Source organism: Phalangium opilio, unplaced genomic scaffold (assembly GCF_054372755.1).
Source record: "Phalangium opilio isolate 3A_F unplaced genomic scaffold, DU_Popi_V2 ptg000209l_1, whole genome shotgun sequence".
Lineage (NCBI taxonomy): Eukaryota > Metazoa > Arthropoda > Arachnida > Opiliones > Phalangiidae > Phalangium > Phalangium opilio.
The window spans coordinates 11,590,992-11,618,866 of record NW_028324217.1 but is presented as its reverse complement, the minus strand read 5'-3'; the positions used below and the strand labels follow the sequence as shown (position 1 = coordinate 11,618,866).

Sequence of the window (27,875 nt, the reverse complement as noted above, 5' to 3'; positions counted from 1 at the left end):
TAAAGGGTCTGATCTCGACAACACTGTATATGTATACAGTGTACAAACAAATATTTTTCTTCCATTTTTCAAATACCGTCGTTTTTAAACTTCTTTCATAAATAATAGAGATGGGCCGATACCAGTTTAAACCGATACCGATATGATCCGATACTTGGGAAACCGATACGTACCGATACCGATATTTTACCCGATCCTTTGATTAAACCGATATCAAACCGATACCGATATGGTATCGGTATCGGCCCATCTCTAATAAATAAAGTACAACATTATTTGCTTATCGAAATCAATGTTTTTGAATATAAGTTAAATGTAATTAACGATACTTAAGTACTTCTTTAAGCAATTAGAAATAGATCAACCCCAAATGTATGACGGTAAAGCAAAAATAAAATTATTCAAATTTTAATTACAATAAGACTGAAGTGACAGATATTATAAAAAACGGCTTGGTTTGGACCAAGGCCGAAAAAACAAACGATATGTGTGAGGTTTATCATTTGACTGAAGTTTCAGATATTGCAATTGTTTTAGTTATTTTTAACCATTTAATCCTTAATCAATATTAAATTCAATCGAATGATTTTACTGTTAATCGATCCATTCCCTCTAAATTAATTGAAAAAATTACATATCTACGCTTTTTTAAGAACAATTACATTTTCCGAAAACATTTTATCATGAAATTAATTATTTTGAAGGGATTTCGTGTCGTTGCTCACTAACTTGTAAGCACCTTGACAGACACAGTTTTAATTGTTGCTGGCTTAACAAATTTTCAAGTTTGCACCAAAAAAGTTTAAATCTGTAGTAAGTTTCTGAGAAGACTGATGTTAGAGAAAATATGATAAAGAACTTTTTTTCTCAAACTAATTTATAAACTAATGTCGTCTTCTTGAGACAAAGCAACAATGTTTATCCTTTGTGGTTTCGTTTAGTAGGTGGCTCTCTGTAGCACAGGAAAAATGTGATATCGGTATAAATATAACCAGCAGTAAGATAAGGGACTAGAATTAAAATGCCCTAGCATTAGTAATAGAGCCTAGCACTAGTGAACAAATTTGACGATTTTATGCCGCTTCCATCGCCAAGTGAAGAGTTTGATTACCTCGTTACTTCTAGTCCCTTATCTTACTTCTGATATAACCAAAGGGTAAAGATTACATGAAAAGAAATACTTCTCAGTACCAATGACTAGTTATATTCATTTCATGCGGAAATAATATGGGTATACACATTATTCATTACCAGTTATGCGAAGGTCACACTTTACTCCGACCCCCCTTCCTCTATTTTCCCAATATAAAAATTTTAAAAGCACCAGTGGTTCAAGTGTATGGGTCATCTGAGCCGTCGCAACACACTCAGCCAATAATACCATATAGTTAGAAACATTTTCACATTGGTGACTCTCCGGACTTGCCCGCCAACCTTAATAACCTAAAACTATAAAACATTCGTGTACATGAATGATTATGATTATGGTTGTGGCTTGTCACTCGCTAGCGCCTGAAGGACCGATCACTCAGTGTAATTTGTGAACATTTGTAAGTGAGTAGACCATTTTAGAAAACTACAGAGAAACTAAAACACAAGGGTGATGCCGCCATTGGGGCCTTCTCTCTCTCTCGCCTAGAAGCACCGCTATAGGCAGAGCGAGTTGACTAGCCTCCTGCCTCTTGTGAACTTTGGCACCGTCTGGCGGTGACCCTTGGTGCGAGGGAGAATACCCCAATGGTGGCCTCGCCCCTGTGTGTTTTCCGAAATGGTCTTTTAGCGTGCTAACATGATTACGCGTAATACTTAACCGGTGTACAAGTAGCGCCAACAATGTAGAAAGGGGTGGTGACGTTTCAAATGAAGACTGAGTTATGACCAAGAAATTCTAAAGCACGGAGTGGGAAATTGCAGTGCAATCCTTTCTTCATAGAGGCGACAATAGAAATGTAGCATTTCGTTTAAATTTTTACATTTTCCTTTCGAATTATGTCAAAGTTCGCTTGCTCTTTTTAGAAAGTCAATAGAATATTTCAAATATTCTATGTTGATTTCTCAACACGTACTCCCTTCAAAATAATTAATTTCATGATAAAACGTTTTCGGAAAATGTAATTGTTCTTGAAAAAGCGTAGATATGTAATTTTTTCAATTAATTTAGAGGGAATGGATCGATTAACAGTAAAATCATTTGATTGAATTTAATATTGATTAAGGATTAAATGGTTAAAAATAACTAAAACAATTGCAATATCTGAACTTCAGTCAAATGATAAACCTCACAGATATCGTTCGTTTTTTCGGCCTTGGTCCAAACCAAGCCGTTTTTTTATAATATAACAAATTGCGGTGCGACGAAGTATAGGCTGCAGGGTTCAGAAGAGTCCTCGTAAGATGATATTCTGACATGGATACTTCAAGTCATTAAACTTCTGCTTTTACCATCCATTAACTTATTGAAACTAAAGAACACAAACAGAGATTAAAGGAATAGCGAACTGAATTAGAAATTATCTCAAATCTAAAGAAAACCTTACTTTTTTGAGAGTTTAAACTCTTCTGATTCCAAAAATATGCTTAATAAATATTTAAATATGAGGGAAAACACAGAAAAAACACTTCGAAAACGTGAAATTTGGGGGCAAAAGCAAATTTGCGGAGAAGATATTTGGCGGGTTTTTCTCCTTGCTACGTCACTCACGGCATCTCGCGGAAAAGCCAAGCGCATGCGCCCGAGACTTCCGAGCCTACTAACGCCGCGCGAATCTGAATAAAATAGGCTTAACGCGGCGCTGAGACACTAACAGTCGTCACGTGAGCAACATCTAGACTGAAAATTTCTCCTTACTACGTCATCAAACGAAACAAAATTTAACTAGGCCTTTTCCAAACACAAAACTTTGATTTCAATTTGTATAAATTTCTACGAAACCAAATACAAAAGTAAACATATCATAATAAACTAGATTTTAAGGATTTTTTTCGTATTTTAAGTTTGTGGATGACGAAAATTATGGCACTAACTCTTTAACCTGATTCTGGTCAAGGATAGAGAACCAAACTTCTCGTGAACATTATCGTGGGTATCCGCCTAAAAGAAAACAATATAAAAATATTTTAAGACTTCAAGTAATTTTTAAATAATTTTACTTCTTTCGGACCACGTTAAATTACAATAAAATATTAAAATTCTAATTATCTACTAGAAACATTGGTATGTTTCAATCGCTAAATCTAAAGCATAAATAGTTGAATGTTTTTTTCCTAATATACACAACTCTAAAACAAATAGTGTTAAAATGTTACTTCACAATATATTCTTTCACTAGCGGAAATCAAATGAAAGTAAAGTCATCTCATATTTAGTAACATTAACATGGTAAAGTAGTTTTTCCTAGACAAAACATAAGCATATTTCAATCTGACTACATCTTATCTGCTTCGGGTTTTGAAAACAAATATAATGGTTCCGGCTCTTCTTTATTTGTAAAATACCAACGGGATCAAGGAATTATTCTTGGGTATGTGAAGGTCCGAAGCTGGTCGAGGGTCCGGACCTAGGCGATGACGGTCCTGGCTTAGGTGCCTGAACTTCACTTGTGGATGATTGTGGCTTTTTAGTAAGGATTTGTTCGACTTGAGAATTTATCTTCTTCCTTTCTTCAATCTCAACATCCGCTTTGTCAGTTGTTTCTTTCGTATTGTCAGAAACTACACGCTGGTACTGGGCATGAATATTACGGATATTAACGGCACGGACTCTTATTTTGTCCAATAACTTCAAAATATCCGGAACAACTTCACCAGATACGATTGCCTGGATTACGGTCTTACGTTGGACTTGGACAGCGTTAAAGAGATTTTGAAAGTATGTTGATTTTAATTTAACGGCTAATTCAAAAGCGCTATCACCGTTGATATCCTTTATTGTATCATAATCAGCCCCGCACGCCAGTAAATCAGACATGCACTCAACATATCTACTTAGTAAAGCAATATGCACCGCAGTATAACCTATAATTATCATCAAATGTAATTTTTATGAATAAGAATAGCCTTCCAAAGGCTTCCATTAACACTAGACCATTCGTTAAAACTATTATAATCGTAGTCCTTAGCATAACACCCCTTACCTTCGAAATTTTGGACTTCGGTATCTGCACCAGCTTCCAATAAATGTATGAGGGACTCGGATTTATTCCCGGAAGTTGCCAAATGAATGGGACGGTTCTTATCGATTCTCGAGGCGTTGATGTCAGCTCCAAACTTAATTAACAATTGGACTATGCCCGGGAGACCATTCTCCGCGGCACTATGCAACGGAGTAGAACCATGGTTGTCCGCGAGACTGTGATCAGCACCAATGGAGAGTAATCTTTTAACAAGCTCGAGATTCCCCTTCCTGACGGCGGTATGCAGGGGAGTATCACCATTTTGATCTTGGAATTTAAGGCGGGCATTATTGTTTATCAGTAACTCGACGATTTCGATTCGTCCATGCGCGCAAGCCGTGTGCAACAGTGATTCATCTTGCGCGTTGGCACTTATCACGTCCGCATTTTCACTATTTAAAAAATTATTTAAGATTTCTATCTGGCCTTGGTCAATCGCGGTATGTAGGTCATCAGGTTTATCCATGTTCAGATCCAAACTGGCTAAATGCTCGCAATTTCCTTCTAACTGTTTCACTTTTTGGATAGAGTGGTGCGGCACGTTTCTCTAATAAAACTGTTAGCTGATTGAAGTTTAATGAAGGTTTCAAAACTTTGATAAACGCAATCGTAACGAACTCAGCAGAAAGATGTTAAACTCTGTTTTTCAAGAAAAATTGGCTTTTGAAAGCGTCCCCGTTCAAAATGATTAATTTTTAATTTCGTTACAAATCGGAATGAAAAAAAAAAAAACATTTTTCAGATAAGTGTTGGTTTAAAAAAATTACCCGAAAGCCTAATAATCGGGAGACAGATTGCGTAGGCTCCAAATGATCCATAAAAAAATTTATAGATAAGAAGTTCCTCAACTAAATTTTACTTCAAATTAACGATTTGTTTTTTCATAAAATAGGAAATCAACAAGCCATCATTGGCTAAGAACTTCTTGGCGTGCCGGGAGTGTGGCGCACTCCTGTAAGCCAAGCTTCTGGGCTGCAAAGTTTGAGGGAATGAGACACATGTCGGCGATCCAACCCTATAGGTGCCGACTGCCCCGTGTCCGCCGGAGGTTACTTGACCCCCACACCACGCCCGTCACCTACCAAGTAAACCTCATTTCCTTCCCCTGCTTACACACGTACTGAAACCTGTATAATCACATCCTTGCCGAGGTCCACTGACCCACTCGCATTGAAACCCTCCAAAAAAACTTCTTGGCGTAATCCTTAAAATCAATGCTATCAATTACAATTTTGAAAGACAAATTGTCTTTGTTCTTAACAAGTTGATGAAATATTTCTTCCAGGAATGGTGATTGCGGATTTTCCATATCTTTATTTAACACATCTGAACAAAATCTTATGGTTTAAGCGTCTGATGAAACCCGAAGACAACTAGGCAATCTTTGTAAAATATTTTCCCTCATAGCTTACATTTTGCATTTCCCCTTGTCTATGAAATATTCCAATGCATTTTGAAACTCTGTATTTGGACATTCAAGGTAACTTATCCTAATCAAGTATTTTTCCGGTGAATCAAATATGCTGGATATGAAATCACGCATTTGCTTAAAATTCTACTGCACTCCGAAAAATTCGAAAAACCGAGGACTTAAATTGCAATTAAAAGTGACTCGACTTTTTTAAAATATCCAATACCTCAATGTCTGCTTTTACTTAAATTATTAAGGAGAAATATCACTGTTCCAATTTCAAAACAAAAGACGCCCATTCACCATTTAACATGCATTCTACAAAGATATCCTCGGAAGATGACATTAAGACATTGGTACTTCAAGTTATGAAACTTTTGCTTTTAAACTAATTGCAACCTAAAGAACAAACGCACTTGTTAACCATATAAAGAAAACAATTTAAAAGATATTGAAAGTAATTTTTAAATAATTTTACTTCATTCGGACCACTTCAAAATACAATAAAATATTAAAATTCTCATCTACATGAAAAATCGCAAAATTTCATTTATGATTAATTCAAATATTTTTGTTAATATTCACTACTTTATAAAAAATTTGAATTAAAATATTAATTCAAAATATCTTCTTTCACTAGTGGAAATCGAATGAAAGTAAAGGTTTTACCGCGGGTAATATAAAAGAATCCAGTCTCTTATTTTGTAATATTAATATTCTGAAGTAGTTTTTCTAAGACAAAACTATAGTGTATTTCATTCTGACTTCATCTTATCTGCTTCGGGTTTTTCCAACTGTGGTGGTTCCATCTCAGTTGTTTTCATCTTTTTTGTTTGTGGAGAACCAACGGGCTCATCGAATTCTTGTTCGGAATGTGATGGTCCGGCGCCAGTCGGGGGCGCGGACCTAGGCGATGACGGTCTTAGCTTAGCTGCTTGATCTTGTCTTTTGGATGCAAGTGGCTGTTTAATAATAATATGTTCGACTTGAGGATTAATCTTTTTCCATTCCCCGATCTCGACGTCCGCTTTGTCCATTATTTCTTTTGTCCTCTCAGAAATTACTAGCTGGTTATGATCACGAATATTACGGATATTAACGGCACGGATTTGCATATTGTCCAATCTCTTCATAATGTCCTTAACAACTCCTCCGGATTCGATTGCCTGGATTACGCACGTACGTTGGACTTTGACAGCGTTAAAGAGATTTATGAAGTAGGTTAAGTTGCTCTGAACGGCGTAGTCCAAGGCGGTATCACCATCGTTATCCGTTATTGAATTAAAATCAGCTCCGCACGCCAGTAAAGCAGACAGGCTTTCTTCATGTCCACCTTGTAAAGCAATATGCACCGCAGTATAACCTATAATCACCACATAAGCAAATAAAATGTAATTTTTATCAATAATAAAAGCCTTCCATTAACACTTGACCCTTCCATAACAAGTCACGTAAAACAATTTACGTATTGGCTAGGTGTGGTTGGGGTGGGAAGGGCGTGTTAGTTTTGAATGTGCTAATGTAGTACAGTATTCTTGTTTTCTAACTCGCTGAGGTAATATTAGAGATGGCCCAACGGTTAGGGTACATTAAGGTCTAACCACACCTAACTGAAATGGTCTTTTCGTCTATCCAGCCTCCACAGACAAACCATAGACAAACCACAGACATAACGACAACTATAAATAAATAGCAGCGACCCAGACTTTACGCATAGTGCCCTTTCCGTGTGAAAATCAATCTCTCATTCTAGCTACCGTGCCCGCATTCCCCACCTTCCTGTCCAACCCAACAAACCGGTCTATAAAGAAAATATTTCCCTTCATAGACGCTCCTAGAAATCGGCTTCGCATCCGTTAATCAAATTAACCTTCAACAGCCGGAAGAGGTTCTTTTCTTAACAAGGGTCCAATCCAACTTGTTTGACGTCCGTCCGAAGTTAACTCATACCATTGAACTAATGTACTTTTTTTGTACATTACAAGCTCCAATGTGGTAGCGGACCTTGTCTTAATTGGTTTCTAGCCACACTTCTTCATGGCGTACCGGTGACAATCACACACACACACACACACACACACACACACACACACACACACACACACAAACCATCAGCGCATAGGTAACCACACCTAGAAAAAAATTGTAATCGTATTCCTCAGCATAACACCTCTAACCTGCACAATTTTTCACTTTCGTATCTGCACCAGCTTCCAATAAATGCATGAGCGCCAGGGAATGATTCTCGGAAGCAGCCATATGAAGGGGACGGTTTTCATCTGTTGTTGAGGCGTTGACGTCAGCTCCAATCTCAATTAACAATTCGACTATGTCCGCGAGACCATTCAACGCGGCACTATGCAACGGAGTAGAACCATGTCTGTCCGGGAGATTGTGATCTACACCTACGAAGCGTAACCCTTGAACAAGCTCCCTTCCTGACGGCGACATGCAGGGGAGTATCACCATTTTGATCTTGTAAATTAAAGGGGGCACCATGATTTATTAGTAACTCGACGATTTCTATTCGTCCATGTGCGCAAGCCGTATGCACCAGAGATTCACCTTGCGCGTTGGCGCTTATCACGTCCGCATTTTCACTATTTAAAAAGGTATCTAAAATTTCTATCTGGCCTAGGGCAATCGCGGTATGTAGGTCCTCGGGTAGATCCATGTTCAGATTCAAACTGGCTAGATGCTCGCAATTTCCTTCTAACTGTTTGACTTTTTGGATAGAGTGGTGCGGCACGTTTCTCTAATAAAACTGTTAGCTGATTGAAGTTTAATGAAAGCTTCAAAACTTTGAAAAACGCAATCGAAACGAACTCAGCAGAAAGATGTCAAACTCTGATTTTCATAAAAAAAATTGGCTTTTGAAGGCGTTTCCGTTAAAAATTATTAATTTTTTTAATTTCGTTAAAAAGTGGAATGAGAAAAAAATATTTTTTAGATTAGTGTTGGTATAACAACATTTACGCGAAAGCGGAATAATCCGGAGATAGATTGCGTAGGCCCTGAATGACCCATTTTATAGAAAAGTAGAAGTTCCTCAACTATTTGGTAGTTAAAAAACTATTAAAAGTTATTAAAAACAGAGTAGTGAAATCGACTCACAAATTTCATAAAATAGGAAATCAACAAGCCATCATTGGCTAAGAACTTCTTGGCGTAATCCTTAAAATCAACGCTATCAATTACAATTTTAATAGACAAATTGTCTTTGTACTTAACGAGTTGATCATATATTTCTTCGAAGAATGGTGATTGCGTATTTCCCATATTTTTATTTAACACATATGAACAAAATCTTATGGTTTTAGCGTCTGAAGAAAACCGAAGACTTCATCAGCAATCTTTGTGAAATAATTTCCTTCTGTAGCTTACATTGTGCATTTCCTCTTGTCCATGAAATGTTCCAACGCCTTTATCGACTCTGTATTAAGCCATTCAAAGTAACACACCCTTGGCAACTATTTTTCTGGTGGATCAAATATACTGGATATGAAATCGTACATTTGCGTAAAACTATAAACAACGCGGATGAAATATTCACAACAATGACGGTCCATCACGATGTAGTATACATTGTACAAGGATATCATCGGATATGCCCAGAAAGCCTCCGTCTACTTTAAAAATCCAGTACCTAAATATCAAATTCTTGTCACCGAAATATTTTATGGGCCATTCTTTTCTGAATCGTTCGCCACGATTCTGTAACATCATCCGCCATATAGAGCTATTTCAGAGGGGGTAATGGCTACGTCACCAATGCTATTTGCCCATAGAGAAAACCCTCATAAATGGCCGCCCTACACTCAAAGGCAGGCCCAATTTTCGTAGCAGCTCTATAGTACTAGCACGTCAAGAAAAAGTTAAATCTGAATGTAAAACCGAGGACAGTTTGATTCTATAGTGGTAACTTGGCCCTCTTCAGTCTATTCAATCGGCTTTCTACCGTCCACGGCAAATTGGCAAGTTGGTGTTCCATTAAGGTGCCGTCGGTGACATTGTAGTTGTTGCGGCAAATACAATTAAATATTTCATCTACTACATGAAACAATATCATCACGGTCGGTAATTTGATATGTACTGTCGTTATGTTTCGAGATACGGAGGATTTTAATAAGGAAAACCCTCATAATATTATATAGAAATATTATGTTGTGATGTCAGGGGTTACGATAACAAATCATGACAAGCGCGAGTAGTGTTTTCATTGTCTTAGAAGTAAATATCGATAGCGAAATGGTAAGCCTTGTCTCTTAGAGCCGGCAGTCACTGCCTCTTGTTCAAACGTGGGATTGAAATTTTCCTCACGTTCAAACCAAACATAACTAGGACGTTATACCACCTAACCCATGGACAGACAAGTGAATAGGGAGCTAGGTTTGCTTAGAGCAACGCCTGACACTAGCGCTGTGGCGGCTGATGTTAGAAGTTTCTCACCAAACCTTTGTAAAATTTTTGCCATTTGTTTTTTTGAGGAGTAGAGGTCTCCAGTCACCGATATGAGGAGAAAATCTGACTCAATTTTAAAAGTAAGTTGAATTTCATTATTTATTTATTTAAACCTCTTTCTCATTAAAGATTCATAAACGATCTATCAAGTTAGTTTTTGCAAATATCACTCTGGTATTGTTTTTAAAGTCTGTTTGTCATTAAGCCTTGGCTAAAATATATTACAGACGAACTTTTCTTTACGGGACCATTAACTAACGCTAGGGATTGTTCACTAACCGTGTTTCCCATGTATTTCTATCGCCAACTACATGTTCCGAATTATTCCTTGATTCCCCTCTTCATTCCCCCAATTTATTGGACCAAAACGGATGTAGATATAGCGCCATCTCTAGACAGAATAAATAGTTTTTACGGATTTTAAAGATGGCGGCGCCCAATTTAGGCAGGATTTCCATTTTGACGTCATAGAACACGTGATATTTGGTCCAATTTTCTTATAACTTCCTGTTAGGGATAGTAGCTGCTGCTAGGGGGCGTTTGGAACATGCATGCTTCATCTTTTGGGGGGAACGAACTATCCCTAGCGTTAGTTAATCCATGACGGGACATTTGGCGATAAATTGCGGTCAGTAGACGCGTGAGGGCGCGTGCTACGCATTGCCATTTGTTAAAGTGGGTTTAACATGGCTTTGCCCGTCCATGGGTTAGGTGGTCTAAATGATTACCTTCACAAAAATTAACGTTTGGATTGCAAAGCATCATGTACGACTTTCTTTAAAACTATGATGTCAAGAAGCTATTCCCTGAGGGGTTAGTTCATATTCGCAGTTTATATGTCGTCTACAGCCAAAGGCAGGGAATTATTAATGAAGTGTACTTTTGTTTTTATATTTACACATATATATTATAAAGAGAGCCAGTAAGATAACTTAAATATTTAAATATTTAATATGCTGTTATTCATTTCTGTCTCTTCTAAAGCTTATGTTATCGAAATTCTAGAGTGAATCTCGAAAAAACGTCTAAAGAGGTTTACGTAATTTTCATTAGTTTTATTGAGTTTGGGATAACATAAAATATTATAAGTCACATCTTATGCAACCATATGTTTTAGTCTTAAAAGCTTGCATGTCTATAATTAAAATATAAGCGAAATTTAAAATACATACTATAAAAATATTAAAATAAATCATTTTTTTTTTTTGAATTAATAATTTTCCAGCGGTTCTAATCTTTGAATCATAGCACTTTCCATTGAGAACCATTTTGGCCTTGACAAAATTGCACTGATTCTATAAGGTAGGGTTCAACTATGATCTGTTAAACTTGGCAGGATTTGGATAGTCAATCTGATGCTACCCTCTCAGTTGGTTTCATTCTTTTCTTTGGTGGAACACCAGTAGGAACCAAGAACACTGCTTGACCAGATGTTTGAACCTGACTCGTGGATGCGTCTTTATTGATGAGGTTTTCGATTTCAGGATTTATCTTCTTCCATTCTTCGATCTCGGCGTTCACTTTCGCCATTGTTTCTTTCATCTTCTCGAACATTATTCGTTGGTATTGGTCATGAATATGATTTGTATTAACAGCACGGCGTTCTATACTGTCCAAATGTTTTAAAATGTCCGAAATAACTTCACCAGAATCGACTGTCTCGACAGCGGCCACTCTTTGAACTTGGACAGCGTTAAAAATATCTTTGACGTACGTTAAGTTTGCCTTAATGGCTAAGTCCAAGGCGGTATTACCAACGGAATCCAGTATTGTATCAAATTGAGCTCCGTAAGCCAACAAAACAAATAAGCAATCGTCTTTTCCACTCTCTGAAGCGATTTGCAACGGATTAAGACCTGTAATTACCATAAAATCACATGAGTCGGAGCCTCCGAAATGAACTAGGCCCATGCGTGTCGCGAAGCGAGAATATTTTTTTAACCAATTTAGTTTGCCGTGGTTTTACGCTTGGGGACGCTTATAGTACCGTAAAATAAACGAAGTTCAAAGCCGTGACCCTGTCGACTGTTTAAATATTTGGGCCAAGGTCGCGGATTGTAAGTATACGTTTTTGTTACTCTTACTGAATTCTTTTAATTGAAATAATTTATTTTGTTGTCATCAATACAATCTAGCCGAAAGATTCAATAAAACGTGAATAGCCCCAAAAACATTTACGTTAATTATAGGATGAAACTTTTCTCTATCATAAAAATTTCGTGACTGACCCCTAAAATATCAACGATAATTTAAGGATGACCTATGTCATAACGGTAATATAAGCGCCATCTCGTACACATATATGGTGAAAATATTTTCCTTAACAAACTGGATATTTCCCCACATAAAATTTGGCATGCATGGGCCTAGTTCATTTCGGAGGCTCCGCATGAGTCACACCATAAGTTTATAAGATATATTCCATGAGTATGACACTTCCTTTACTTCGTAATGCTAGAGGCTTAGTGAGAGCAACAAGCGAGAATTGATTATACTCGGTTAATTTTGCAGTCCATCTTCCTATTTAGTCTGTACTAAGTCATTGACAGCGCCTCAACAGACTTCACTTTACGAGAATCTATAACGTTTCATCTACTTTAATCACTTCATGACAAGCTCTCAGTAACCAGTGACAAACTTATGGAACATAACTTATAAACTTATGATCATACTATTTCTATGAGAAATACATTAGACCCTTTTGTTATACTGCTTCTATGCCAAAAAAAACTCTTACTTACCATTCGAATTTGACACGTTAATATCTGCACCACCTTCCAATAATCGCAGGAGAGCCCCTGTTTTATTTTTGGCAGTGGCCAGATGAATGGGACAGTTCCCATTGTTTGACACTACGTTCACGTCAGCTCCTAACTTGATTAACAATTGGACTAGATCCGCGATACCATTCGTGGCGGCACAATGCAACGGAGTAATACCATGGTTATTCGCCAGTCCCGGATGTGCACATTTCTTCAGTAATCTTTTGGCCAACTCGAAATGCGCCGTCTTTATGGCGATAAGCAAGGGAGTATCACCGTTATTATCTTTGACGTCAAGAGGAGCATTATGTTTAATAAGTAACTCAAAGATTTCGCTTTGTCCGTGGGCACAAGCTGTGTGCAACAGAGATATACCGTCTTTATTGGCACTTATGACGTCCGCGATTTTTCTACTTAAAAAGGTAGCTAAGGTTTCATTTTTGCCTTGAGCAACCACGGCATGTAAGTCCATGTTGATATTCAATCTGCCTATGTCGTCACTAGTTCGTTGTAATTGTTGTACTCATTTGAAAGTGTGGAGCGGTGTGGTTTCAATAAAAATGATTGAAAGAATTCTTAAATATTTAAAATATAATTTGTAGCTCACCCTTCGAGCTCAATAATTTTTACAAAAAACGTGGGTCCCTTTTTTTAGTTGCAAATCATAAAAAACGTTATTCAGACTAACATAAGTTCAAATCAGGGATAGATTTAATTTCAGAAGTAGGAATGGAGAACAAAGTAATTTGGGTGCGCGTCAAAGTCCCGGACCCCCTTCCAAGGGACGGAGGGGTATGAAAGAAGAGGCGGGTCGTAGCGACAGTCGTAAAAAGGACTTACGTATTTTTCGCCTTTTCCGTCAGCAACGTCATCAAAACGTAGTTTAAGTGAACCAATAAGATCATTTAAACTTTCCGTTACGTGTTGGAGGGAGGAGCCCTATACTGGGCAATGAGTCGGACTGAAGTAAATACTAACCGTTCTCCATTCTTACTTCTAAAATTAAATCTATCCCTGTTCAAATACTATACCCTAATAAAGAAGGAGATACGGGTTACTTTGGGTAAACTAGTGGGAAAATACAAACATAATCTTATCCAAGCTGGGAGTGTGGCGCACTCCTGTAAGCCCAGCTTCTGGGCGGCAAAGTTTGAGGGAATAAGACATGTCGGCGATCCTACCCTATGGGTGCCGACTGCCCCGTGTCTGCCGGAGGTGACTTGACCCCCACACCCCGTCCGTCACCTCCCAAGTAAACCTCATTTCCTTCCCCTGTTTATACACGTACTGAAACCTGTATAATCACGTCCTTGCCGAGGTCCACTGACCCACTCGCATTGAAACCCTCTCAAAAAAAAAATAATCTTATCCAAATATTTTCTTATTTTACGAAAGTAAATTACTTAATGCGACCAAAACCAAATTTTCACATCAAAACGATCAGCGTAATCGGTAACATTCGCCTTGGAAGATGCGGAGCACCCCACCATTCGTTCTTGTCTACGATTCAGGATGAGTAAAAGTCTTTATCCATCTCTTACATCAATACTATTATTTCCTACAAAGCCAAACTTTCAGAATATTATAAGTATGTACTGAGAAAGCTTTGAGCCGAGATTTTATAAATCTGTGGGGCAAGGCTTTCAAGAAAACCACTAAACCACGGAATCGTCCCTATCTTTTAATAACATTGTATGCCCATCGTCGAAGGCGAATATCTCTTCGATGTGAAAATTCGGTTTTGGTCGTGCAATATACTTATCATTCGTAAATTAAATTTAAGAAAAGATTTGGATAAAATTATGTTTGTATTTTCCCACTGTTCTACCCAAAGCCCAATGGAACTCTATCCCCCTCTTTCATAAATGTCGCCTATTTAATTTGTGCATACCCTTGAGCATGTAAAGACCGCATAAAGCTTTGTCCACATTACCCAATGAGTCACTGAGCTGCCCTCTGCTTCCGCTATTGTGAAAAAGCGACAAAAACTAAACTAATCAAGGCGCTCCACTCCCCACCCATCCTCTTGTCTGTGATTGGTGCTACCTGATTACATTTAAAGGTAAAATAAAATTTAAAATTCGTTATCGTCGTGAAATTAATTGTTTATTTTGATTAATCATGATTGAATTTCAAGTTTTATTTTTTAGTAAGAAAAATGTTCAATTTTAAAACATTTCCAAAAACAGAACATAACATTACAAATGCGACTTTAACGACACCAATTTTTATAAGCAAGTATTAGGATGTTGATAACGGGAAAACTAAAGACAATCATATTATTATATATTCAATCTGGCAGCATTATACTTGATTCGGATTTCGGTGTCTTAGTTAATTTAATTTTCTTCCTTGGTGGGACATCAGTGGGCTCCGAGGATGCTGGTTCAGGGTGGGTAGGTGCTTGAACTTTTGTGGAGGCATCAGGCCGTTTCACAAGGATATGTTCGACTTGAGGACATATCTTCTTCCACTCTTCGATCTCGGCGTCCGCTTTGTCAATTATTTCTTTAGTCTTCTCAGAACTTACTCGCTTGTAATGGTCATGAATATTACGAATATTAACGGCACGACGTTCTATAGTTTCCAATTTCTTCATAATGCCGGACATAAGTTCACCAGATTTGACTGCCTCGACTGCGGCCGTACGTTGGGCTTGGACAGCGTTTAAGATATTTGTCATGTAAGTTAGGTTTTCGTCATGGGTAATTTCAATGTGATATTACCGATGGGATCTTGTATTGTATCAGCACCACAAGCCAGCAAAGCAAACATGCAATCTTCGTGTCCACCTAGGAAAGCCATATGTACCGCAGTATAACCTATAATTAGAACAGAAGCTAATTTAGTGCAATACGAGGTGTTCCCTCATATTTACAGTGGATTCTACGGGCGTATTTGAGTTGAAAATATTATTATTAGAGTGTTTTAGTGACGACCTCTTCATTAAATTAGTATATTGTCTCTCAGTTTCTTACTAAAATTATGGGGACACCCGTAAAACACTGCAATCATAACTCGTTGCAAAGTATAACAGAACATTTGTTACTCAAAATCGCCCTAAGAAATCTATTCCCCAGCAATTTTCAATGAGAAGGGCTTTCAATAACCATAGACCAATCCGTTATGTTATTATTTCCCTAGCCCTTTGTAATTGATGGGGTTGAATTCCCCATACCAATGACGTTGCCTCTGTACTCCCACCTACGGCTATGAAGTCCTCGTAACATCTACAGCGTTTAGGTATGGTAAGGAAAGGTAAAGGATGCCCCCTCTGTCTTAAAATTATAAGCTAGTTCTCATACAAATACAACGGCGCCACGCGGAATCACTTAACAATCGCCTACCGAAAGGTAGGGGCGTGCGCAAGATACACTGGGAGATTTCCATTGCCGAAGGTCCACCATTATCATTTCAACTCCATCTTACATCTTTTCTCCCTGCAGCCTGCTTTGAATAATTTGTCTTACCTTCCGAATTTTTTGAGTTAACATTTGCACCAGCTTCCAACAAATGCAGAAGAACCTCTGTATGATTACTGACAGTTGCCAAATGAATGGGGCAGTTCATATTGATTGAAGCTGCGTTCACGTCAGCTCCTAACTTTATCAACAATTGCACTAGATCCTCGACGCCATTGCTAGAGGCAGAATGCAACGGAGTAATACCTCGGTTGTTCCCTAGACCAGGTTGCGCACCTTTCTCCAGTAATCTTTTGGCCAACTCGTAATGTGACGTCTTGATGGCCATAAGCAAGGGAGTATCACCGTTATCATCCGTTGGTGTTCCGTCAAGTGGAACATTATGTTTAGTAAGTAACTCGAAGATATCGGTTTGTCCGTGAGCGCAGGCTGTGTGCAACAGAGATCGACCTTCTTTGTCCGCACTTATCAAGTCCGCGTTTTCTTTATTTAGTAAGGTAGTTAAAGGCTCTGTCTCGCCTTGGGAAATCGCAGTATGTACGTTCATGTTTAGATCCAACCTGCCTCTGTTGGCACTATAGTTCTAACTGTTTCATTTGGGAGAGTGGTGCGACACGGTTACAAAAATCGAGAGACATCAGTGAAAACCCTCTAGATGGAGACAGTTTGACAAATATTAGTTAGAAAGTATTTATTTTGTATATTCCCTATGTCTTATCATTTCTATGTAAGATAGGCACTTGAAGTGATGCCCAAATAATGTTTTAATTTCCGCATAAGTTTATAAGTTATGTTCCATAAGTATGACACTTCCTATACTTGGTAATGCTTGAGACTTACTGAGAGCTAGTTAGAGAACGATGCGAGAACTGACTACACTCGGTTTTGCAGTCTATCTTTCCATTTAGTCCGTACAAAGCCTTTGATAGCGCCTCACCAGGCGTCGCTTTACGAGAATTTATGACGTTTTACCTACGTCACTTCATGAAAAGCTCTCAGTAGCCTGTGACAAACTTATGGAACGTACCTTTCCACATGGCACATACCGGATGTTTCGTTATAATGGAAAGAAGTTGGATAGGGCTACAAAAGAACCAGTCCTTATTGTTAAAAGTCCAATTTAAAGTCTTTGGGCCGACAATCCAACGTAACAATATCAACAAGGCGACACTGCCATTTCCTTTTGTAATGGAAGTACTCTTCTGATTTAAAGGGAGGATGAATTGGAAAATCAAGTAATTTTTTATCGATTCTTCTATTAATTATAAGACTAGTCTACATTCAGGAAATACCTCCGCATGATTTTAAATTTAAAATTAGGTTCAGATTTTAAGGATAGTTTGAAATAAGCCCCTCCGACTAATCGCGTAACGTCCTGCTTTCCAATAAACAAAATTCTCGTGGCACGCGCCATGCCTCGCGCCACGATTATCACATCACGCGGAATTTTTATCAAATCTCGCGCTAAATTTCATTAGGAATGGAGCGCGTCATGAGAATTTTGTTAACAATAAGGCAGGGCGTAACGCCATTGGTGAGAGGGGCTTATTTCAAATTACCCATAAAGTCTAAACCTTATTTTAATTTTAAAATCATTAGGAGGTATTTGCTGGATGTTTCACCTCAGATTAATAACCCCTGGATATGAAAGGAAATAGGGAGGCATACTTGAGTAGGGCATCGGCATCTCTAACGCCCCTATAGTAAAAACTTGGAAAAAAGTTACCCCAAACCGACTCAGCGTTTGCTACTCCATGCTTTTTTAAGCCTCGGCTACTTTTTATCCGCGGTTCCCGTTTCTTTTTCTCTTCTCATCCCGGTAAGTACATGGTCCGGAGGTTTTGGTCAATAAATTAGGTAGGTTTTTGTTTTTTTATTTATGTAAAAACCGTTTACGTTTACTAGGCCTTGCCGGTACAACCGTACAATTCATACTGCGTCGTCTGCATGGGGTGACAAAGTTCTACGTTTTGCCGTCTGAGGGCGCCATAGGCGATACTAATTGAAAACGCCCGGTTTTGCTTGCCTTTCATATCCAAGGGTTATTAATCTGAGGTTTCACTATGCAGACTGGTCTTATAATACGTGGAAGAATCGATAAAATATCACTTGATTTTCCACTTCACCCTCCCTTTAAAGACAGATTTTGACTTATTGGACTCACGTAAATGTAAAATGATTGTGATAATCATTTCACATCTGAAGGCTTAGAGATAATAATTCTCAGTAGTTAAATTTATTGAGCTTTTAAATGTTATTAATCCTTAAATAAAAATAACAACTCACCGTTATAAAAACAGACCAAGCAAAAAAAATCGACGTCTACTATATTGAAAAATAGTTTTTATATTCTTGTCTGCTTTGTTTCACGTGATACACAAGTGGCGCTATTTTATGGTTAAATTTTTCATAAATTGCATACCCTGGTCCCTGAACGGTTACTTTATAACTGTCTTGATCTTACATCCGTTATATTTTGCCTAACAAAACTTAATCCATGAAAAACCTTTATTTGAAATTTTAAATTTTGATATTTGGGAGGGTTTTCGACTAATGATAGATTAGTTTTGATCGTTTATACCCTAACCTCGAGTGTGGTTTTCCCAGAGAAAGATCTAGAAGCACGCTTCTGTTTACGATTGATAATATGTTTGTTGCAATTCAATACATATTTGTTTTTCTTAACAATCAAACTGAAAAAGTTCAAGCAGGCATTTTATAAAAACATTTGTTAAGTACGGAATTTCCTTTAAATATCTACACGCCTTGCGAAATATTTTTATCAATCACTTTCAGAAGAAAGCACTTTCTAGCATTTTTATATTTATTTCTTGCAAATGGGAAAAGCTGTACACGGTCAAAGTTAGGCTTAACTGATTTTAAGGTTGGATTTTACTAATTGGTCTGACGGTGTCTTTTTGCTTCGGATATTGATGGAACGGTCTGAATTAATTTGAGTTGAGCGTGTTGAATAGTAGTGAGGTCTATAACATTGATTTAGAAAGGAAGGCCTATCCGATCTGGTTCAGCTCAGGGTGCAGGTTGAACTATGAAAGCCGGTCCAACTATGCGAGCAGTTTGAAATAAAGGAACCGGTAGAATTTTACGAGCAGTGTGAACTGTCAGAGGTCGTTAAAATTTAAATAGTGGTGTAGCTTCGGACAGCCGATTAATGTTGGGTTGAGAAGTTAGAGCTTCATGTTGCCTACTGAAACAGTTATGGAATTACTAGTTTTTCTCCTTAAAAACATCCATACCGGTATCTAATTTTGGCATTTGTTGTTGATAAATGTGAAGAAAATGATCCATTTGAACTTCACGGCGTTCTAGATTACCCAATTGCTTCTGTAGATTCTGACATACTTCGAGAGACTTGAATGCCTGGGCTCTAGTCAAACGTTGGACTTGCACAGCACTAAATATATCTTGAACGTGAGTTAAGTTCGCCCGAATGGCTAAGTCCATGGCAGTTTCACCGTTTGTGTTCTTTTGTGTATTAAAATCAGCTCCACAAGCCAGCAAAGCGAACATACAATCGTCATGATTGTTTAGTAAAGCAATTGCCAAAGGGGACATACCTGAAATTAACATAAAAGCAAAGAATTAGACCTGTTTTCAGTATCGTCTACTCGATATATGGTTGAGACGGAATGTACTGGATGTAGATTCATAGACCTTATATATGGCTAGTCCTTTGGGTTGAAGCCATATCAAATGTCTTTGGATCTACACACCGTAAGTTCCGCCTTAAGAAAACGGGGTAGTCAAACACAAGACTCTATTTAACCTCTGAACTTTGAAAAGAGTCTATTGTTAATTTCGAAAATGTAGTTTCTATACATTAAAAACCACCCTTGTCCTTAGAATAACACCTCTTACCTTCCACATTTAGTACATTAACATTTGCACCAGCTTCCAGTAAATTCAAAAGAGCCTCTGTGTGATTACTGAAAGTTGCCAAATGAATGGGACAGATTTTGTCGACTGCGGCTGCGTTGACGTCAGCTCCTAACTCGATCAAGAATTTCACTAGATCAGCCATGCCTTTACTGGAAGCAGAATGCAACGGAGTAACACCGTGGTTGTTCGCTATTTTGGGATGCGCACCTTCCTGAAGCAATATCTGGGTCAAGTTGAAATGTCCCGCGTTGATGGCGATAAGTAAGGGAGTATCACCATTGTGATCTTTGAAGTTAATGGGAACATAGTGTTCGCAAAGTATGTCCAAGATTTCGGCGTGTCCATACGCGCAGGCCGTGTGCAACAGAGATTTACCTTCCGCGTCGGCACTTACGACGTCCGCGTTTTCTCCATTTAGATAAATAGCTATGGCTTCCTTGTTGCCTCGAGCAATAGCGGCATGTAGGTACATGGTGTGATTCAAGCACAGCAGTTTCCGCTAAGAATAATTTCAGCGTCTTTTTTACTAATTTACAATTCCACACTTCTAGTGGCAGTCAGTGTAACCTTAGTCGTTTTTCGCAAAGGTATTTAGAACTTAATCCTTACACAATGGTTATCTTCTTGTTCAAAAATGAATTGTTCCACAATATTATCAACAATTTCATTCATATAATTTTAATTTCATGATTCAGTTTTTTTTTTACGTTTAATTTTTACATTTTCATGACCTTTTCACATTTAATTTTTTAATTTTTATGAATATTTTGATTCATTTTTATATTTTTATAAACTTTTGCTTTATTTTTTATTTTCTCTTACGAACTTTTTATTTCATTTATTCAATTTTATGAACTTTTAGGCCTATGTTTAAATTTTAAATTTTTTTCATTTTTATGAACTTTATAAGTTTCATTTTTTAATTTCTATGAATTTTTTAATTCGTGTTTAATATTTTAATTTTAAGTCTTATCTTCTTGATAAGAGATACTTTTGCAGGAGTGTGATTTCGCGAGACCAGGTAAAAAACCAAACGCGACCAGAACCAGTAAAAAAGGGGCCCTTCATAAACGGTTAGTTTGTTTTGCTAACATATTAAAAAACATCTAAAGCGATATTTACATTGATTTTTAGGGAGGTCAAATAAATTATTGTTACATTCCCCTCCACTAGGCTTCGAACGACCTCGTTCGATAAGAAAACATATTCACAAAAAAAAACTCTTATACAGTTCGAGAGAGAAAAAAATTGCACGAAGTGATGCCAAAAAAATATATCAAAAACAAATTAACATCGAAAATAAATGAACAGCAAAAACTAAGAATAAGTTAAACATCGAAAATAAATGAACAGCAAAAACTAAGAATAAGTTAAACATCGAAAATAAATGAACAGCAAAAACTAAGAATAAGTTAAACAAATCATGATATTATATACAAGGATCCTATTAAAAATTATACAATATTGCAGTAAAAAAAATCATACTAAATTACACCTAGAGATAACCACTCTATATCACTAAATTATCTGATTATACCAAGAGAAAACCACTCTAAAATCATACTGAAACAAAATTTCTTAAATCCGACATGAATTATATTTAATTATTCCGAGTATTAATTACTCTATTAGTTATCCTATTCCTAGGCCTAAGCCTCCTGCGATACGATAGTTGGTCACTTATCATGGAATCGGGGGAACTAGACCTGGGGGACTGAATAGTGCGAACAAGATCGCCGGCTTCACCGCCGTTAACTTCAGGGGCATGAACTGGTTCCATCTCGCTATCGCGAGAATTATGGAGCTTCAATTGCGTAATATGGTACGTGCCCTTTAAAACTTTACCATTGCGTATGGTAGCTAATCTATAGGTGAGAGGACTTAATTTCCTATGAATTTTGAAAGGCCCATCCCAATTAGCTAATAATTTGGCAGCTATTCTCTCACCTGCGCAAGACTGATTATGCTTCTTACGCCAGACCAATTGACCTTCAGAGAATTCAACATCTCTTCTTTTCTCATTAAAATAGGCAGACTGCCTTGACTGCTCTGCTAAAATGTTATCCTTTGCCTGCTCAAGTGCGGACGTTACACGTTCCTGAATACTTGCGGCTTGCTCAACAATATTAGATTCAGAGGTATTTAAGTGAGGGTCGACTGCTGGGGTTATATCAAAAGGGGTGCGGAGTTCGCGCCCAAAATTTAAAAATGCAGGCGTGAACTTGGTTGTTTCCTGGGGTGCGGTACGTAATGCCATCGCGAGCTGCGAAATGCCGACATCCCATTCCCTATGGTTTTCAACATATGTTGCCAACATAGTACCTAACGTTTTATTAAACCTTTCTACTGGGTTTCCGCGTGGACTGTAAAATGACGTAAACCGGTGGTTAATACCCAGTTCTTTACAAACGGAAGTCATAATTTTGCTAGCGAATTGGCTACCATTGTCGCTAATAACTGTACAGGGTATTCCAAACCGTGTAAAAACTTCATCGACTAATTTTGAAACTATAGTTTTCGTGGTAGCGCGCCTTAAGGGAAATAACTCAACCCATTTGGTCATAAGGTCAGAAACTACTAACAATTGGATAGCTCCTCTTTTACTAGCAGGAATAGGGTTCGAAAATTACGGTAATTTTGGAAAATGGTAAATTACGCGGTAATTTACCGCGTAAATTACCGTTCATGCACTCTTAAAAAAAATGGAACTGTTTGACACCTTAAGAGGTGTTTCCTAATGCATCCCCAGCAGCACCCCTATTGGTGTTTAAAAGCACCATACGAGAGGATGTCAATACGCACCTTTCAAAACGGTGCGAAATAATACCTTCTCTGAAGGTGCTTTTTATATCCTGCGAGGTGTTTTAATCACTTTGAATAGAGGTGTATATTAATACCAGAAAAAGTGTTAATAAACCCTTTTAAAAAAGGTCTTTTTGAGACTAATTTGGTGTTTTTAAATTCCATTGACGTTGGTGCTTTTAAATTCTTGTTAGGTTTAAACCATCACCCTTAATAGAGGATTATAATTATACCAGAAAGGTGTCTATCAACTCTGTAAAAGGTGTTTTTTGAAATTATTTTTTTCAAAACACATGAATTACCATAGATTAGTCTTTCAAAATAGCTGCTCAAAATCTGCTGCTCAAATCCAGTGGATTAAGGGTAAACGTTTTTTCTTCTGTAAGCCTTATTCAACCGTGTAAGAATTGATATGCGCGTGAAATGGTTACGCTTAACCTTTACTGTATATCCTCAATAGTTCTATTTAAGGACCTGATTTACATCATTCAAATGTGTATTTAATTTTCGGCTCACTGTGAACCGTCAAGACCTCCTCAAAGACACACGAATTCAAGGAACCAATCCGAACAACGCTTACCAAAATATTTAGAACTAACATTTAGTGAAACTAGGAAACTTAAATTTCATGTTTACACTGTATATAAATGTAGTAAAGCTGAATTAGAAAGTAAACACCAAATTTGATATATTAATATAAAAGATCTTCTTAGAATATTGAAATGAAAAAGAGCTTTATAGCTACAAAACTACTTAAAGAATCGTAATGCCGAAACATACTTAACATATTTTCATTTAATTTTCTACAATAAGAAAATGTTATGGTTTTGTAAGAGATAATTTTATCCTACTCGTGATATGCATGTAGTGTTTCGACTCAGATGCAATCTTCATTACTCGTTCTATATAAATTTTCACTTGTGTCGTTCCGAAGAAAGAAAATTATCTTATATATTTAAATAAATTTAAATGATATTAATTTTTTAATCGTCAGTATTTTACCTTAAATCTAGTTAAGTGGTTTTAAGAACGTTATTCTTAAAATGATTTTAAACATAGCTATTGTTGACGTTTGACTTCTAGCGTAAACCGTTTTCACAATTTTTGGAAATTTAGGTTATATAAGGCGATTGATTCACAAATGGTAGGAATAAGCGCTATTGTGTGAACCTTTGGTCGAGGCCCTGCCATTGGGAGGCTGGTCGTTTCTCGCAACTTAAGCCGATCGCGCGTACATCTTAATCCCAACGATGATAATGGAGTAGAATCCAATGTTTCAGATTGGCGTGTATGTGTTATACACAGAAGACTTTATGATGGCGTTGTCAGAAGACAATAAGTACAGATTAGCGTGTATGTGGTATTTACCATTAGAAAAACAAGTGTGGCGATAGAGTAATGAAGTAGAATTTTTACCTCTCTTCAAGTGACTGGACGTGTCTGTGTGACTGTCTGTCACCGCGTTCGCAGTTGGCAAATCGAAGCAAAAGTGTTCGTAATTTCCGGAACGCGTTCGCAGTATACAGAAATTCGGAAAATGTTACTTCTTTGCTATATCCATCTTATTTAACGTCAATCATTAACTATTCGTTAAACCTTCATCTGCTGTCTAAAAACCAATTGTTTCACCCAATGCTATCCGGTATTTAATGGTTTCTAACAACAACACCATGCACTAGTCATTCGTGTACACCACATACGCCACACGTGAGACATGAGAAACGTCTAGCCTTTTAATGGCAGAGCTACCACCAAAGGTTCACGCAATTGCGCATTTCTTATCTCTTAGTGTGAATCAATCACTTTATATACCCAAAATTTACAAAAGTTCTGATATAGGTGTTTCCTTGAAGTATAACTTTATAGATAGCTATGTTTAAAATTATTTAAGGAATTAAATTTCTTAAACCGACCTAACTATAATTAACGTAAAATACTAACAATTAAAATAATTCATAGCACTTATATTTATTTAATTATTTAAGATAAACTTCTTTCTTTGGAATGACAAAAAAAGAGAGTTTATATAGAACGAGTAATGAAGATTGCATCTGAATCGAGACACAACACGCATATCAAAGTTAATATAAAGCGAGTAGGATGATAAGATCTCCTTCAAAACGATAACATTTTCTTTTTGCAGAATATTAAATGGAAATATTTTAGTAGTTGTGTCACTCGGAGAGATTAAAACCTGTGTCAAGGCGAAATTCAAGTGATAATTTTATTAATTACTCTAATTCCAAGACATTCCAGCATATTGAACTCTTCAAGAATTATTTTCCAATGATTGAAAAATCAAAATAATTATAAATTCCTACAAATATTAGAATAAGCTAGTCCTAAGAAATGTTAAATAATTTAGATTTTTAAAATCTTTGGGTTATTTTTAGGATGCTTCACTATGCAGGTAGAATTAGTAGATTATTTCCCTCTAAGCTCATATCAATAACCTTTCACTTAAAAAAACATCATATCAGCTAAAAATGTGTGAAGTAAAGCCCAAAGGTGTTTATTCGCACCATTCGAACAGATTTATATTAAAAACACTTATTCCGTTTAAAAAACAATTTAATAAGGGTCAATTAACACCTAAAGGTGTGTCTACGTACCAGTGAATCACGATTTCCTTAAAAAGTACCTTAAAAGAGTCAACTAGCACCTTTTTACGGAGAAAACACCATCTCAGTTAAAAAACACTCCAAAAAGAGTGTATAAACACCTCAAGGTATTTCCGAACACCCATGAAACACCTTTTTTTCTAACAGTGTGGTAATTTACGAAAATTCAAAAATGAATTATATTGATCGTTTCTAAGCTAAAGTTTACTGCGAATGATGACGTAATTTTAGAAAGGTTAGATTATCGTATCCAAAAACCTGGCGAACCAGTCGCTAATTATATAGAAGCATTGCAAGGTATAATGAGAAAACTAACTGAGCCTCTCTCGGTTGCTGCTCAAATTCGTGCTATTAGGAAAAATTTAAACGAAGATCTTAGGGTTAATTTAGCAACAAAGAAATTTACTTCAGTTAGGGAACTTCTAGCTGATGCAGTATTAATAGAGCAAGCTAAGAACTCGCGTAGAACAGAAAAACCCAAAAATGAATCGGCCGCAAACAACGCCCCCTCTAACAATGGTCAACGCGCTGCAGGTACCCTCGAATGCTTTAAATGTGGAGGTCCCCACTTTCAAGATAAATGTAAGAGATTCAATAGAAATTCTTGGGCCCCAAATTTCTATCAAAACAACCATAGGCAGGATTATAACAGGCAAACGTTCTACCCTAGTCAAAATTTCACCCCCCGTTTTAACAACCATAGAAATGGTGTAGTGTGTTATGAGTGCAATGAACCAGGTCATACCAGGACGAGTTGTCCAAAACTAAGGGGATCGAACAATACCAATCGAAACACCCCCCAACCACCTGTACAGGGAAACTCCCAGCAGGGAAGGACTCCAAACCCGATTCCTTCCCCGCCTCGACAATAAACCCTTTATCTTGTAATACGGGATCCACAAAGAAAAACACGAAAACAAATTCTAAGAAATCAACAACAAATCCCAATTCAAAATTTAAATTGCAAGCTAATAAAATTAATAGTAAAACTACAACACTAAATCCTAGTTCAGATGATCAGAAAAACCCTTGTTTAGCAAAATTACAATTAAAGTTAATGGTTTAAATTGTGTAGCACTTGTGGACCCCGGATCAACTTTTACCCTTATAGATGACCAGTTTCGTGATAAAACAACAAACATAGTTAATAAAACCAGTAGAATTAAGTTAGGTATAAAACTTGCGAATAAGACTAGAGTGACTTCCACAGGTAGTGGCATTGCGCAACTTCAACTCCCAGGGAAAACTACGTCATGTACTGTTTATTTTGTTAAGAATTTAATTTTTCCATGCATTCTGGGTATGAATGTATTACATACGGATGGTATGATTTTAGATTGTGGGGAGATGACGTTTAGTTGGAAAAATTCCCCTGGAGAGAAGTTTCAGTTTCTGCGCGATTACCCCCAACACGTTCCCAATAGTTACTTAGAATCTAAAGTAGTCTCTCTTAGTGCTCAAGCGATAGAAATAGACGAAACCGAGCTAGAAAAAGCCTTGTCATTGGCAGAGGTTACGCCCTCACAGGGGTCAGAACTTGAAAATTTAGTAAATGATTTTAAATGTTTATTCGCTAAGAAACCTGGTATAACTAATATCGCAACCCACTATATCAATACAGGTGACTCATCCCCCATTTCATGCGCCCCCTATCGGTACTCTCCCCTTAGACGAACGCAAATAGATAACATCATAAACGAAATGCTAGCCGATGATTTAATAGAACCTTGCTACTCCCCTTGGTCCTCCCCTTGTATTTTGGTTTCCAAGAAAGATGGATCTTTCCGCCTATGCATAGATTACCGCCCACTGAATAACGTAACAATAAAAGATAGTTACCCCTTGCCACGAATAGACGACATTCTCGATCGCCTAAAAACCCCTAAATACATAACAACATTAGACATGAAGGCAGGGTACTGGCAAATCCCCTTAGATGAAGGTAGTAGAGACAAAGCAGCCTTTGTTACCCATAGAGGCCTCTTTAGGCGAAAAGTCCTTATGTTTGGTTTGACATCCGCTCCAGCAACCTTCCAACGAATGGTTGATAACTTATTAGGCCCACTAAGAGATCTTGGTGTTTGGGCATACCTCGATGATATCATTGTAATATCACCCACTTTTGAGGAACACCTGTCAACCATACAAAAGGTATTTTCCACCCTTCAACAAGCTGGTCTCACTATAAAGGCTAGCAAAACAAAGTTCTGTCAGAAAGAGGCTAAAATTTTAGGGCACGTAGTTTCGGAAGAAGGAGTGAAAGTAGACCCCGAGAAAACCTCCGCCATTAGCGAACTCCCCGCACCCAATACAGTAAAACGGCT

General features: G+C 37.3%; 4 protein-coding genes and 1 long non-coding RNA gene across 6 annotated transcripts; 1 reads left to right on the top strand and 4 right to left on the bottom strand.

Annotated features, from left to right (window-relative positions):
• Positions 1–570: 570 nt before the first annotated feature.
• LOC149619167 (uncharacterized) lies at positions 571–6,041 on the top strand. Its single transcript, XR_016375288.1, has 3 exons — positions 571–5,257; positions 5,458–5,558; positions 5,653–6,041. It is a non-coding gene; the product is annotated as an uncharacterized LOC149619167 (long non-coding RNA).
• LOC149619166 (uncharacterized) lies at positions 6,034–9,116 on the bottom strand. Its single transcript, XM_089854785.1, has 2 exons — positions 7,761–9,116; positions 6,034–6,946 (listed from the first exon to the last, which is right to left on the bottom strand). Exons 1-2 carry the CDS (start codon positions 8,080–8,082, stop codon positions 6,339–6,341), a joined length of 930 nt encoding a protein of 309 aa, XP_089710911.1. The 5' UTR covers positions 8,083–9,116; the 3' UTR covers positions 6,034–6,338.
• Positions 9,117–10,172: 1,056 nt separating this feature from the next.
• Positions 10,173–14,774, bottom strand: LOC149619165 (uncharacterized). The gene is made up of 2 exons (XM_089854782.1): positions 12,786–14,774; positions 10,173–11,900 (listed from the first exon to the last, which is right to left on the bottom strand). The coding sequence occupies exons 1-2, from the start codon at positions 13,276–13,278 to the stop codon at positions 11,392–11,394; spliced, it is 1,002 nt and encodes a 333-aa protein (XP_089710908.1). The 5' UTR covers positions 13,279–14,774; the 3' UTR covers positions 10,173–11,391.
• Positions 14,775–14,925: 151 nt separating this feature from the next.
• LOC149619164 (uncharacterized) lies at positions 14,926–18,753 on the bottom strand. 2 transcript variants are annotated; one of them, XM_089854783.1, is made up of 4 exons: positions 18,515–18,753; positions 16,277–16,879; positions 15,533–15,628; positions 14,926–15,461 (listed from the first exon to the last, which is right to left on the bottom strand). In XM_089854783.1, the coding sequence occupies exons 2-4, from the start codon at positions 16,773–16,775 to the stop codon at positions 15,097–15,099; spliced, it is 960 nt and encodes a 319-aa protein (XP_089710909.1). In that variant the 5' UTR covers positions 16,776–16,879; positions 18,515–18,753; the 3' UTR covers positions 14,926–15,096. The 2 variants fall into 2 exon arrangements, with proteins under 2 accessions (XP_089710909.1, XP_089710910.1); XM_089854784.1 differs by lacking the exon at positions 18,515–18,753 and adding an exon at positions 17,275–17,637.
• A 545-nt stretch (positions 18,754–19,298) lies between these two features.
• On the bottom strand, positions 19,299–22,385 carry LOC149619163 (uncharacterized). The gene is made up of 4 exons (XM_089855812.1): positions 21,753–22,385; positions 20,108–20,627; positions 19,486–19,806; positions 19,299–19,433 (listed from the first exon to the last, which is right to left on the bottom strand). Exons 1-4 carry the CDS (start codon positions 22,383–22,385, stop codon positions 19,417–19,419), a joined length of 1,491 nt encoding a protein of 496 aa, XP_089711938.1. The 3' UTR covers positions 19,299–19,416.
• Positions 22,386–27,875: the final 5,490 nt, after the last annotated feature.

Coding starts and splice junctions, on each gene's coding strand:
- LOC149619166 (XM_089854785.1), bottom strand. CDS start 8,082: ATGGTGCCCCCTTTAATTTACAAGATCAAAATGGTGATACTCCCCTGC. Junction 6,947..7,760: donor GAAAGTGAAAAATTGTGCAG/GTTAGAGGTGTT, acceptor TGGTGATTATAG/GTTATACTGCGGTGCATATT.
- LOC149619165 (XM_089854782.1), bottom strand. CDS start 13,278: ATGGACTTACATGCCGTGGTTGCTCAAGGCAAAAATGAAACCTTAGCT. Junction 11,901..12,785: donor TAACGTGTCAAATTCGAATG/GTAAGTAAGAGT, acceptor TGGTAATTACAG/GTCTTAATCCGTTGCAAATC.
- LOC149619164 (XM_089854783.1), bottom strand. CDS start 16,775: ATGAACGTACATACTGCGATTTCCCAAGGCGAGACAGAGCCTTTAACT. Junction 15,629..16,276: donor TAACTCAAAAAATTCGGAAG/GTAAGACAAATT, acceptor TTCTAATTATAG/GTTATACTGCGGTACATATG. Junction 15,462..15,532: donor TACAATACAAGATCCCATCG/GTAATATCACAT, acceptor ACGCTGTCCAAG/CCCAACGTACGGCCGCAGTC.
- LOC149619163 (XM_089855812.1), bottom strand. CDS start 22,385: ATGGCATTACGTACCGCACCCCAGGAAACAACCAAGTTCACGCCTGCA. Junction 20,628..21,752: donor GGAATAGGATAACTAATAGA/GTAATTAATACT, acceptor AATTATTCTTAG/CGGAAACTGCTGTGCTTGAA. Junction 19,807..20,107: donor TAATGTACTAAATGTGGAAG/GTAAGAGGTGTT, acceptor TGTTAATTTCAG/GTATGTCCCCTTTGGCAATT.